The 13,697-nt window shown below is 35.4% G+C and overlaps 1 protein-coding gene across 39 annotated transcripts in view; it reads left to right on the top strand.

Annotated features, from left to right (window-relative positions):
• The window catches only part of AFDN (afadin, adherens junction formation factor), a 99,277-nt gene that overhangs the window by 47,042 nt on the left and 38,538 nt on the right, over positions 1-13,697 (top strand). For all 39 annotated transcript variants that reach the window (XM_087968824.1, XM_087968775.1, XM_087968681.1 and 36 more), the window contains 6 exons: positions 6,481-6,575; positions 8,237-8,496; positions 10,108-10,177; positions 10,609-10,721; positions 12,204-12,259; positions 13,046-13,251. In XM_087968824.1, the coding sequence (XP_087824950.1) occupies positions 6,481-6,575; positions 8,237-8,496; positions 10,108-10,177; positions 10,609-10,721; positions 12,204-12,259; positions 13,046-13,251 (800 nt within the window). The remainder of the gene's footprint in view (positions 1-6,480; positions 6,576-8,236; positions 8,497-10,107; positions 10,178-10,608; positions 10,722-12,203; positions 12,260-13,045; positions 13,252-13,697) is intronic.

The following is a 13,697-nucleotide window of genomic DNA, read 5'->3' as shown; positions in this document are numbered from 1 at the left end:
TTGAAAACTATTTGAAAGCCACAGCAGGGGGCCAAATCCTTCGTTTGCCCCTGTAACACTATTTGTTGTGACTGCAATGGTTGTAAGTGGGTTTCTGAGAGTGATTGAAAGTTCTAGTTATCATTAAAGCCTGCAGTGCATTTGGGCCTGGTTATTTGCAGTCTTGATAATCTCTAATTCTTACTGACTACCCAGAAAAATTGATTCAGTTGATATACTGTGGGACCCATTGGGGTGCCAAACTCACGTCATCGTCTTGTTAACGTGATGTATTGGGACTTTTTTCCCCTTTGCTAAACTGGGCAGTCAGCAGTCAGTTTCTATCTACTACCCTAAGGCATTTCCTCTTATTATTAAAGAGAAAGGCCGGCCTTTTTGTATCATGTTCTCTTTTTTCTATTAGCACTCAGAGGAGAGACTGCCTTAATAAGCAGCCATCTGATCTGTGGGGTTACAGAATTCTTTCAACTCTCTACCTTTAATGGTACTTTAGAAAAGGAACAAATACAGGGTCAATTTTAATTGCCATGTCAGCTTTGTGAAGGCATTTGTCTTTATTTCTGTTTAATATGTAGTACAAGAAGCAGTTCAGAAAGAACCAGTGTGACAAGCAAAAATGGATCCTCTAATTCATTGACAATGGGGATTGCTTTCAATTGTTGGAGATTATTGAAAGTAATGATAGACACATGATCGTGGGGGAGTGAATGGACGGTTTAAAAATAAGGGATATGTCTTACTCCTAATTCCAACATCTGTCTCCCTTCCTGCAGAATTAAAAATAATCTCTATACATTGGTATGGAAAAATGCAGATCTTTCTTGTTTCAGATTTTCACTTTGATGGTTCTGCTTGGGGGAATGTATCAGCGGGTAGCTTATTTATAGCCCAGCCTGGTCCTTGCTGATGCAACAGATAGTTGGGGTTGGTTATGGCAATTTTGAATTTGATAGCAACTCCCAAATTTAATTTTTCAGAACTATTCTCCTAAAAACATTTTGGATTCTGCAGGAATGGAAGTTGACTAAACAATTTACCAAAACTCAGCATCTTCTAAGATTCTCTCCTGATGTTCTCATTGTAGGGGAAAAGCTCAACAAATTAGTTTAAAGCAGCAGATACACTATATCTGCTGCTTTTGCATAATGCTCTTGTAGGACTATATATGCAATATATTCAATAATTGTTTAGTTATAAACAGCGTTGAGACAAAGTAAATGAAAGTTTCGGTTTTATAATCACAATTTCACAACACATTGTTTTTATTTCTATTTTATTTGGTTTGTCAATTGCTTACAAGATAATAGGTATAAGTAAAAACATAGTTATGAATACATGGATACATATAAGAAAAATAAAAGAAACAATAGGATAGGGACAGTAGGCAAACTGGTGCGCTTATGCACGCCCCCTACAGACCTCTTAGGAAAGGGGTGAGGTCAATAGTAGGAAGTCCAAGGTTAAAGTTTTTGGGGTTTGGGGAAGAAACCACAGAGTCAGGTAGAGTATTCCAGACATTGACCACTCTGTTGCTGAAGTCGTATTTCCTGCAATCAAGTTTGGTGCAATTAACCTTGAGTTTGTATCTATTGTTTGCTCTTGTATTGTTATGGTTGAAGCTGAAGTATTCTTTGACAGGTAGGACATTGCAAAGTATGATTTTATACACTATACTTAGATTGGACTGAAGGCAGCATAGTTCTAGGTTTTCTAGGTTTAGAATTTCAAGTCTGGTGGCATAAGATATTCTGCAACTAGTAGAGGAGTGGAGAACTCTTCTTGTGAAATATTTCTGGACTTTCTCAACTGTGTTAATATTAGATACATAATGTGGGTTCCAGACTGATGAGCTGTATTCAAGTATTGGTCTAGCAAATGTTTTGTATGCTCTAGTTAGTAGTGTGATATTACCAGAGAAAAAGCTACGTAAGATTAGGTTAACAACTCTTAATGCCTTTTTGACTATGTAGTTACAGTGGGCTCTAGCACTTAGATCATTAGAGATGAGTACTCCAAGGTCCTTGACAGAGTTTGGATCATCAACAAGGTCTTGACTATTCACCCTATATTTTATTTTCTGATATATATATTTTTTGCCAATATGTAATTACGACAGAGCATTTGTTTGTTGAGATTTGAAGTTGCCATTTGTTTGAACATTCTGATACATAGTCGAGGTCTTTTTGAAGGGTATCAGTATTGTCGGTGGTGCTGAATAGCTTTACATCGTCAGCGAAGATGCAGTTGCTCTTGATATGATCACAGAGGTCATTTATGTAGAGTATGAAAAGAGTTGGTCCTAGAACACTGCCTTGGAGGACACCACTGTTGACTGTTACAGAATTTGATAGGATGTTCCCAATTTTGACCATTTGTTTTCTGTTTGACAGCAGTGCTTCTATCCAGTTATGAAGGTGTCCAGAGATACCATAGAATTTTAGTTTTAGGAGTAGTTTGTCATGTACCACTGAATCAAAGGCTTTACAGAAGTCTATGTAGATTGCATCTATTGCTTTGCCCTGATCGAGTTGTATAGTTCATATGTTTTTGCAGTGTAAGAGTTGCAGATTGCAGGATAGTTTTTTTCTGAAACCAAATTGTTTGTTGGAGAGTAGGTTGTTTGTCTCTAAGTGGAGGATAATGGATTGGTTAATAATTGATTCCATGACTTTACAGGTGACGCAGCAATAAGAGATTGGTCTATAATTTTCAACTAGGCTGGGCTCTCCCTTTTTGAAGATGGGGACGACCGTGGCTTGTGACCATAGTTTTGGCAAGGAGCTGGTCCTGAAAGACTTTTCAAAAATTATGCTTAGAGGTTCAGCTATGGCAGTGGATAGCTTTTTTAAGAAGTAGGCACATATTCTGTCCGGTCCAATAGATAGAGATGGTTTTAGATTGCATAGTGCTTTTTCAACATTGTCTTCTGTAAAATCGATATGTATTAGATCATTGTAGTTGTCTATGGTTCGACTAGGAAATACTGGGCATGATCCATTGCTGTTTACAATACTGAGCCAAAGAATGTGTTAAAGAGGTTGGCTTTAATGGTGTCATCATTGCAGTAATATTCATTGCAATAATGTTTTTTCTTCATAAATTCTTTGGGTATCTCAGGGTAGAGATTCTGTTAATTCCTAATGGCTCCTGAGACAAGTCAACCAAATAATGTAATGCTTAATATTTCTCTTGTATGTGGAGCATTTCACAAGGATCCATTTGCTAATCAGCATTATTCTGAATGTAGTCAGAGGAAACCTGGAGCCTAAAAGAAATACAGAATGCAGTTTATTCTAGAAATGTGATTTCAAATAAAGGTTTAAAAGGTTATTAAACTGCCATCTCTTGGATAGTGCTACATTAACTCTTACGATCTTAAAGCTATTATTAAAAAGGCAAGCTGTAGAAATCAAGCAACATTATCTGGAAGGACGTTCAGCATAGTTCTGGGGAAAATACAGTATTCTGGAGTTCCTTTCCTGGATCAATGAATGTTATACATCTCTATTTAGCTAATCTTAAGTATAAATTACTGATTTGGGAAATAATTTATATTAGAATACCTGGACCATTTAAAAACCATTTAAAGATTTCAATAACAGTTCTGTCTCTGCTGTATGTCTGTCATCTATCCCATCACATTGGTTTTAGATTTTTATGACATTAAATACACTGCTCAAAAAAATAAAGGGAACACTTAAACAACACAATGGAACTCCAAGTCAATCACACTTCTGTGAAATCAAACTGTCCACTTAGGTAGCAACACTGATTGACAATCAATTTCACATGCTGTTGTGCAAATGGAATAGACAACAGGTGGAAAGCATAGGCAGTTAGCAAGACTTCCCTAATAAAGGAGTGGTTCTGCAGGTGGTGACCACAGACTGCTTCTCAGTTCCTATGCTTTCTGGCTGATGGTTTGGTCTCTTTTGAATGCTGGCGGTGCTTTCACTCTAGTGGTCGCATGAGACGGAGTCTACAACCCACACAAGTGGCTCAGGTAGTGCAGCTCATCCAGGATGGCACATCAATGCGAGTTGTGGCAAGAAGGTTTGCTGTGTCTGTCAGCGTAGTGTCCAGAGCATGGAGGCGCTACCAGGAGACAGGCCAGTACATCAGGAGACGTAGAGGAGGCTGTAGGAGGGCAACAACCCAGCATTAGGACCACTACCTCCACCTTTGAGCAAGGAGGGACAGGAGGAGCACTGCCAGAGCCCTGCAAAATGACCTCCAGCGGGCCACAAATGTGCATGTGGCTGCTCAAATGATCAGAAACAGACTCCATGAGGGTGGTATGAGGGCCCGACGCTCACAGGTGGGGGATGTGCTTACAGCCCAACACAGTACAGGAATGTTGGCATTTGCCAGAGAACACCAAGATTGGCAAATTCGCCACTGGCGCCCTGTGCTCTTCACAGATGAAAGCAGCTTCACACTGAGCACATGTGACAGACGTGACAAGGTCTGGAGACGCTGTGGATAGCATTCTGCTGCCTGCAACATCCTCCAGCATGATCAGTTTGGCAGTGGGTCAGTAATGACATGGGGTGGCATTTCTTTAGGGGCTGTACAGCCCTCCACGTGCTTGCCAGAGGTAGACTGACTGCCTTTAGGTACCGAGATAAGATCTTCAGACCCCTTGTGAGACCATATGCTGGTGCGGTTGGCCCTGGGTTCCTCCTAATGCAAGACAATGCTAGACCTCATGTGGCTGGAGTGTGTCAGCAGTTCCTGCAAGAGGAAGGCATTGATGCTATGGACTGGCCCGCCCGTTCCCCAGACCTGAATCCAATTGAGCACATCTGGGACATCATGTCTTGCTCCATCCACCAACGCCACCTTGCACCACAGACTGTCCAGGAGCTGCGGGATGCTTTAGTCCAGGTATGGGAGGAGATCCCTCAGGAGACCATCCTCCACCTCATCAGGAGCATGCCCAGGCATTGTAGGGAGGTCATACAGGCACGTGGAGGCCACACACACTACTGAGCCTCATTTTGACTTGTTTTAAGGACATTCCATCAAAGTTGGATCAGCCTGTAGTGTTTTTTTTCCACTTTAATTTTGAGTGTAACTCCAAATCCAGACCTCCATGGGGTTGCTAAATTTGATTTCCATTGATAATTTTTGTGTGATTTTGTTGTCAGCACATTCAACTATGTAATGAACAAAGTATTTAATAAGAATATTTCATTCATTCAGATCTAGGATGTCTTATTTTTGTGTTCCCTTTATTTTTTTGAGCAGTGTCTATTCCCATGACCCATTTGTTATGTTAGCAATTATCAGAAATATCAATGTATAAAGCTCCCCCTCCACCCCTGTACTTGCACTGTCTTTGATCTTCCCAGTGCTTTCCCTCCCCCCCCTCCCTGTTTGGTGGCTTCGGCTTCTTTCTCCCTCAGTAACATTTTTGCTTTGCACATCTGTGTTTCAGTCATAATCCAGAACAAAATATCCCTGTTTCAGTCCATACTTGGCCCAACATTTCAGTTGGATCATGAGTTATTTTTTGCATGCAACAATTTGTGCATAAAGTGGTTTGTACACCCCTTCTCAACAGTATATTAATAGCTCCTGAAAGTCAATTGAATCCATAATATTCACCTACAGAAAAACAGGCATAGAGAGGCATTAACCTGGTTAGAGGCACTTCTGCTTAGTATTCAGTTACTTTTAACAGAATTGGGCCTAATTAATATGGCTGGTGCAGAATTAGTTTTCCAATTGATATCAGGGTGATTGAAGTCCCCGTTAATGTTGTAGTGTGTTTCCTACATATATATGTTGGTTGGTTGGTTACAAGATTTCTTAGATAATTTAAGAAGTATTCTATTTAATCTTTTAGTATTACACAAATGAAAATATGTAGAATAGAACGAATTAACATAAAAGGCAACCTTTTCCTTCTGCAGAGGGAGAAAATGAGAGCTAGCAGAAGGAAGGGATGATCCTCTAGAGCAGTCTTTTGGCGGCACAGAGAATAATTGATTTTTAAACATAGTTAAAATTAGTTTTGAAGTGGCATTTGACACAATATGGGGAGTTTTGACCTATGCCCAGAATTAAGATCATTCATTGTGCTGGTCATTAAGTATATCACCATGTGACTGTACCTGTTTTTACAACCTTTTTTGAGGCAATTATCAAGCGAATCCATGGGCATTTTTTGCCTGAAATCAGAAGTAGACACCGGTTTCCAGCAACAAATGTTATAAATTGTTATAAATTGTGTGGGGCATTGCAAATGACTGTAATTGCTGAGTGCCCAAAATGCAATCATGTGATTCAGTGGGGGTGGGGTGGGGGGGTGGAGCATCAGAACTTTGAAGCTGTGTCATAAGCAGTCCTGGAAGAGACCACGGTAATAGTCATTAAGCTATGGGTCTATTAAGTCAAGGACTACTGTACATGATTATGTCTTAAAAAATTAGTGTCTTTTGCTTAGTTTCATGATAAAATTATCTGTTGCTACAGATGGTTCTGACTCCAGAGATAAACCGAAGCTCTATCGTTTGCAACTAAGTGTGACAGAAGTTGGTACAGAAAAATTTGATGACAACTCCATTCAGGTGAGCAATAGTATTTTGGGACAAATAGTTACATAACAGTTGTGTTCAAGTTTCAGAGTATTAAAGAATTATGTCTGTAAGCCACATTTAGTGTATATGAACAAAAATGTAATTGGTTGCAAATTACAGTTGTGAGGCTAAAATATCTTTGTGACATGTGTAAAAGAAAATTTCCAAGTGAGGCTGGGCATAGAATGTGAACTCTTTAACATTGCAATGCACAGGTCTATTGGAACATCTGAAGAAGATGTAATATTTTGAGTGATGTTGGAGAAAGGCAATTACATGCCAGATTCTTAAATTAATAACATGAAATTGAGCAGTATTTTAAAATGATTCTTTGAAACCATTGTCAAATCCTTCTTGTAGCCATACACTACACTGATTTGAGCATATAGCTTTAGTAAAAGTAGGTACCTGAATGTTAAAAGTTATAAACAACTGTGTATTCAGTAGATGGGAAAAGAGACAATCTTTGAGTCTGTTCAAGGCTAATATAGGTGTGTGTTCTATCATTTTGAAATGAGTCATAAGGATCTTGGCTTTATGTTTTAACTTTCCTTGTATGAGAAGTTTTGATCACTCATCGGCTCAAGGTTGACTCAGCCTTCCAAGGTTGGTAAAATGAGGACCCAGATTGTTGGGGGCAATATGCTGATTCTGTAAACCACTTAGAGAAGGCTGTAAAGCAGTATATAAGTCTATTGCTATTTGTAAAAAGCCCACCAAATAGTGATCTGCAAAAATGTGGATTTGCAAATTAGCAAATCCACAAATGTCTCTTCATCCATATTGTTGCTATGCTGGCACTTGTGATATATTTTAAATTGTATTCAGAAGTATTGGATTCCTAATGTGCCAAATGGATTTTGAGAGGATAAAGGTCCTCACAAGCCTAAAGCACTGTCTTGTATTAATTAATCATGACTTAGATTAAATTTGAATAAATGCAAAATATAATTTGCTTCTGTTTCATCAATGATTTCTAAAATACTTTTGTGTCATTTTGTTCTGTGTTCATAGATTTTGTCAATTATGGTTTCTGTCTTCATTAAACATTTTACTATAATTACTTCCAAAAATAATTCACAACCACAGAAATATTAAAGGATATATTTAGGCAGGAATTATTGAGTGAGAAAATTGTCAGTTCAACACATCTTAGTATAAATAAATAAAAGCATAAAATTGGTTGGAAACATACTGTGGAACAGATCTCATTTCAAGTTTGCAATCACTTCTTAGTAATAAATGTTCTTAGTTTGCTTCAACAAGATAAAACATAGTAAAAAATTAAATGATTATTTGGTTTTTTTAAAAATGAATTTTATTGCTACATTTTAGTAGTTAAAGGTGCAAATTGTGATATATTGAAATAGCCTAAATATTAATAAATGGTAACTTTCTACAATAAGAGCATTATTACTAGAAATGAATTGATTACCAATTAATTAATTATTGATCCCATTACAGTCTACCAACTCTGTTCTGCTTATATAATGTTAGGTTGATGATTGCTTATATGCCATCAATTTGCAACCAATTTGTGGTTTAATAAGAAAAAATGGATATCTCTTTGAGTTATATAGATGATTGCACATTTATTATTATATATTTTTTAAAAATCCTGATTTTTTTGCTTTGATTATTTGTATCGTCAGTTATTTGGTCCAGGAATTCAATCACACCACTGTGACCTTACTAACATGGATGGAGTTGTTACAGTGACTCCCAGAAGCATTGATGCTGAAACTTACGTAGAAGGTCAACGGATCTCTGAGACCACTATGCTGCAAAGTGGTATGAAAGTTCAGTTTGGGACCTCTCATGTATTTAAATTTGTGGACCCCATTCAAGATCATATTCCTAAAGGACGTCTAGATGCAAGCCACATGGTCAAAAGTTCACGTCTCAAATCTGGGTAAATCCACAGTTTTTAAGAAGTAATCTCAAATTTAGAAAATTATTTAAGATGGTGAGGATGTATCGTGTTTTTATGAAATGTGCCAACTGATAATGATGTTAATTTGCTCACCAGTAATTGTTCTCCATTGTATGAAATCTTCTGCAATTCACATGTCTTCATAATTAGATTAAATGTTAGGATTTTAATAATACTGTACATTAGCAGAAATCAATTTATACATTTATATTTTACCCTTCTTATGGACTATTTAGGCAACTAATGGCAACTAAAAACATTATAAATGATGCTACTGAAAGTTACAAAGAAGAGTTATAGAAGAGGGAAATTGTAGTAATTAAAATTGAATTTATTTTGATACTGAAGCTAATACCATCATAAAGAGGGTCTTAAGTAACTGATGGCAAAAGGTCATCTGAATGGTAGGAAGTCACCTACTTTCCAATGTAGGGAGTTGTACAATATGAGCATAATCCTTAAAAAGTCTGTTTTCATCAACATAAGACCTACCCTGTTTATCATCTTTTGAGACTGATTGGCATTTTGCCTATGTCTAGTATTTCCGAAGTTCATCCTTGTCTAAGAAGGATACTTTTTTTGCTGTAAAGTTCAGTCATTCAATTAGAATTGTTCTCCTTTTGTTTAGATTCCAATATAGATCTTATTCTAGGATGACAAAAGCTGTTTCAATCTTGTATTGGATCTAAAGTCTACTGGGTCTGCTAATTTATTTTTAGAAAAAATACTAACATAAACAAAAAGTATCAGTACCCTGTAATATGATGAAATAAGCAAATATACATACATTTAATGTATTTAAATACATTAACTGCAATTCTTGCAGGATCTTGTTACATTATAAAAATACGTAGTGTCATGCAGTATTAAAATTCAATTTATATCAATAGAAAAGAATCGCCTATTGACAATTGCTAATTAAGTATTTGAGATCTTTAAAATAACATGGTATTTCTGTCTTGAAATCAATAAATAATAATTGTTAGCAAATCCACTGAAAGTATGACTGTTAATTTTTGTTCCATCCATTTAAAAAAAATCTGAAATAAATTCAGAGGAAAAGTATTTCATGGTATTTTACATTGTCTGAAATCAGATTTCAGAATGAGAGATGCTGAAATACTATAGTAGTTAAAACATTTCTCCACTGTATCCAAGATTGATAGAATAACTGATAAATGAAATGTCTAGGCTTGGAAAAAATAAAAGGTTGCCTACATTTAGGTAGGTAGGAAGGAAGATAGATTTTGAATCATATTGAGCACTTTGAAGGTTTCCACTTCAAATGTGAATCTATTATTTTGAGCTAGGGTCAGCTCTGTTTGATCCAAAGATACTTTCAAAATGCCCAGGACATTTCACAAACTTAAAATGTAAAATTACATGCTCAAAATAGTTTAAACTGAAATGTGCACACCCCTTCTTAACACTTTCAGATACTTTATACTTTTATGTGAATCAAATACACAGTGAATTTGCTAACAATGATAATTACTGAACAATTATGTAAGAATTGCTTTTATTATCTGTGCTTAATGTTTGCTGAATGTTCCTAATCATGTAGTTCTTGAATGTATATTGCCTTCTCAGAGGTGTACAAGAAACTACTTTTGATTTGGAAGGAGACATCCAAAGTGTAACAGGATTATCTACAAGCAAGGTAACAGATTATTAGTCTGAATAGCATGACTATTATCAGACTTAACAGTTGGTACTTTAAATATATTAAAGAACACAGGAACATCTCAGTATAACCATTCAGTTTTCTGTTTAGTGCTTTGAATGATTCGATGATTTATTTTTAAAGTTCAGGCAGTCCTTTTCACATTGATTTGTCAAATAATATTTTCATGGAATTTATGCAAAATATTGAGAGGAGATTTGTTGGAATGCCACATGGGAATGAACAGGGAATCTTCAGATGAAACATTTGCTTATTTGGTTTTAGAAAGACAGTTTTCAGAAAGCATGTTCACTATTACTAGATTTAATAAGATAAATATTTAAGAAACTTGTGATGATTCGTAATTTTATATGAAAGTACATTTAAATCCACTAAAACAACTTTTGGATATATGTTGTATGGAGCAGAGCAGCAATAGATTGGACTGTGACAGAATGTCAACTTCTAGCACAGCTGAACGAAGCATGGTGAAACCAATGATCAGAATAGAACAGCAAGATTATCACAAGCAGGATGGCAGGTACCAAAAATACTTTTTAAAATTTTGTGACTAAAATTTAAAGAGCATTATTTTTAAATTAAAAAAAAACACAATAGGCGGGTTTGAGAAGAAAGTTGAATGTATTTTTATGGAGAAAACTAATACTTTGAAAGGTCTTTCCAAATAATAGGTTATATCTTTTATTAAGATACTAGTGTTTTTTTTTTAAATTTTACAGCCATTGCCAGCCATAGTATGCCACAAATTCTGTAAAGTACCTTTTTTTACTTGTTACAATTTGTTCATACTTATCTAATATCCTGCCTATAGAGTTTCTTTCTGGACAATTCCCAACTCTTCTTGCATTTGAGGCCATGTGGTGAAAGGGGAGCAAACTACTTGTGTTCAGTTCTTCATGGTGGAACCATTGTCTTGGGGTGGTCAAGGTTTTTTTACTTCTTTGGATCACAACTAATTTGAAATCCCAAAGAGCTTTTTAAAGGCAACTGGACTTTCTTGTTTTTTCCTTGAAATGTTTCACATCTCATCCAAGAAGCTTCTTCAGTTACTATGGCTTTCTGAACTGAAGAAGCTTCTTGGATGAGAAGTGAAATGTTTTCAGGGGGGAAAACAAGAAAGTCCAAATGTCTTTTGAAAAGTACCATTGAGACAACCATGATGATTGATAATCTCCATAAAAAACTACATTTGTTTTGTCACATGCTTGAAGCAACCTTATTTTTTGGGGGGGGAGGGGGGGGAGCTTTCTTTTAAGCCATGCTAAATCTAGTATTATGTGAGAAATTAATTAAAGCTGGCAAACACTATTCAGCATTTAATATTTCTGTAAGTACTGTAATCTATTCACCTGCAGATTGTATTTCTGAAATAAATTAAAAATAGACATCATAATCATATAATACCAGTATTTACTATTTTCAATGGCTCATAACTTATTATTCAGCCAAATTAAAAGTGCTGACTTAATCTCCAAACCTTCATATTTTGAGATTCTTTCTCTTGTTTTCTACTTATACTACCTGAGTCTTTACTTCTGGGTACTGAGGCATACTGAAATCTATCAGATGACTACTCTTGAATAAGCTATCTGATCAACAACCCTCCCTTATGTAACACTTTTATAATATAGTTTATAAATAAACCTCTTGTTCACTTTTGTTTTCCCTGGTTATAAGTTTAAGTAACGTGATCTAATTACAGTAGATGGCGAACTGTCTTGAACAAGAAATTGTGTGCTTCAAATGCATTAATAGTGCAGACCTTCAATTCAAGTAGGCTTGCTGTCTTTTCAGCAAATGTAACCTCAGTGAATCTAATAGTAAGAGCAGGAAAGTAACGCGATATAATTCCTGTGTGCCAGTGTTTTTGTATTTCATATGTATACATAAAAATGTACACAACCATAAAACAAAAACCTTTGGAAAAATCTTTATCTCTTGAAAGTGAAATTAATTTGTTCTCTTTGAACTGGATTTCTGAAGATCTGCTTTCTGCCTCTAGACTTCAGGATGGTCCAGAATTGATACTACCTGCAAGTGTTGAATTCAGAGAAAACTGTAAGTATGTATTTTTATTTACAAAAATAATGAAGAGTAACAATGATTTTTATTACAAAATGTTTTATTTTGATAATATTGAATATAAAAATTGACTGTCTGCAATAATGATATAAAAATAATCAGTGTTTAAGTTCATGTCTGCAAGCAACTTTCTGATTCCATATGATGTGGAATATAAAATCCAATTTAAAAATACTAGTTTTGTCCTGAATTTGGTCAGAGCCCTTAGTTATTCGGATCTGCTTTAGTTAACAAGAATGAACTTTCTAATTTAAGATAGGCCTACTCTGTTAAATATTTTAGAAAGCAGCAGCCCAAGAAAGACGAAATGGATTAATCTGCAGCCATTTTGCCAATGTTGCTAGCAGTGATCATGGCATCAAATACTTTACGCTAAATGCATGGTTTTGATTATGTCATTAAGACAAGAATAACTCCACATCCATGTATAAAATTAATCAGAAATGTTACTAAATTAATTGCCATGTTTTAGGTTAATGGTGGGAAAATTCATTTAAATTAGTGGTATGGACATTATTTAGAGTTCTCTGATACAGATTTATTAAATTCCTTTTTGCATTTTGCTTTACTTGCCTGTTATTGCCCTTTACTATTTAATTTTCAGTAATTTAATCTTGTAAAAATATTTTGGTGTTAACATTTGAGTTATGAAAGTGATCCCAATAATTTAATTTGGGGTTTTTTTTGAAATGGTGTCTTACTATTGCTTCTTAGATTTTTCAATTCAGAGTTAGTTTATCCCTTTTTTGTTTTGTTCTTCAGCTGAGGATGCTTTTTTGTCTGCCATCATCAATTACACCAATAGCTCAACAGTGCATTTTAAGCTATCGCCTACTTACGTTCTGTACATGACATGTCGGTATGTATTATCAAGCCAGTACAGACCCGACATCAGTCCTGCTGAAAGAACTCATAAAGTCATTGCAATAGTCAACAAGATGGTGAAAATGATGGAAGGAGTTATACAAGTGAGTTTCGGTCTGAGAACCTACTAATGTTTTTACATGCACAAAAAAGACTGCTTTTGCAGGATTGTTTTTACCAAGTTGCATTTATATTAGAGATCATAAGCACAGTTTGTTTTGGATATAATAATGCCATTTGTAATTGTGTATGAAATAATTCTTGTTGCGACCAAACTGCAGTCAGACATTTGCAATGAACCTACAAAAAATATGGAAAATGTTTTTTAAAAACAGTGATATTTCTTGATATGGAATGGTGAACAGGATGTACAAACGATCTGTTATAGATCGTTTAGTGTTAATATTCATATGTTTTATTGATACATAAATCTATTTCAAATTATCTTCAAATTTTATTTGACTTATCAATATTGGTTCAGTTTTGTGGAATATGATGGTAATCATGTTACTATCCTGTCATTCTGTCTTTTTAATGAAAGTTGCTGTGA

This window comes from Notechis scutatus, chromosome 1, assembly GCF_049901735.1.
Source record: "Notechis scutatus isolate UNSWTSFEM ecotype Mainland chromosome 1, rNotScu1.2, whole genome shotgun sequence".
NCBI lineage: Eukaryota > Metazoa > Chordata > Lepidosauria > Squamata > Elapidae > Notechis > Notechis scutatus.
This window is presented reverse-complemented; position numbering and strand designations above follow the sequence as displayed.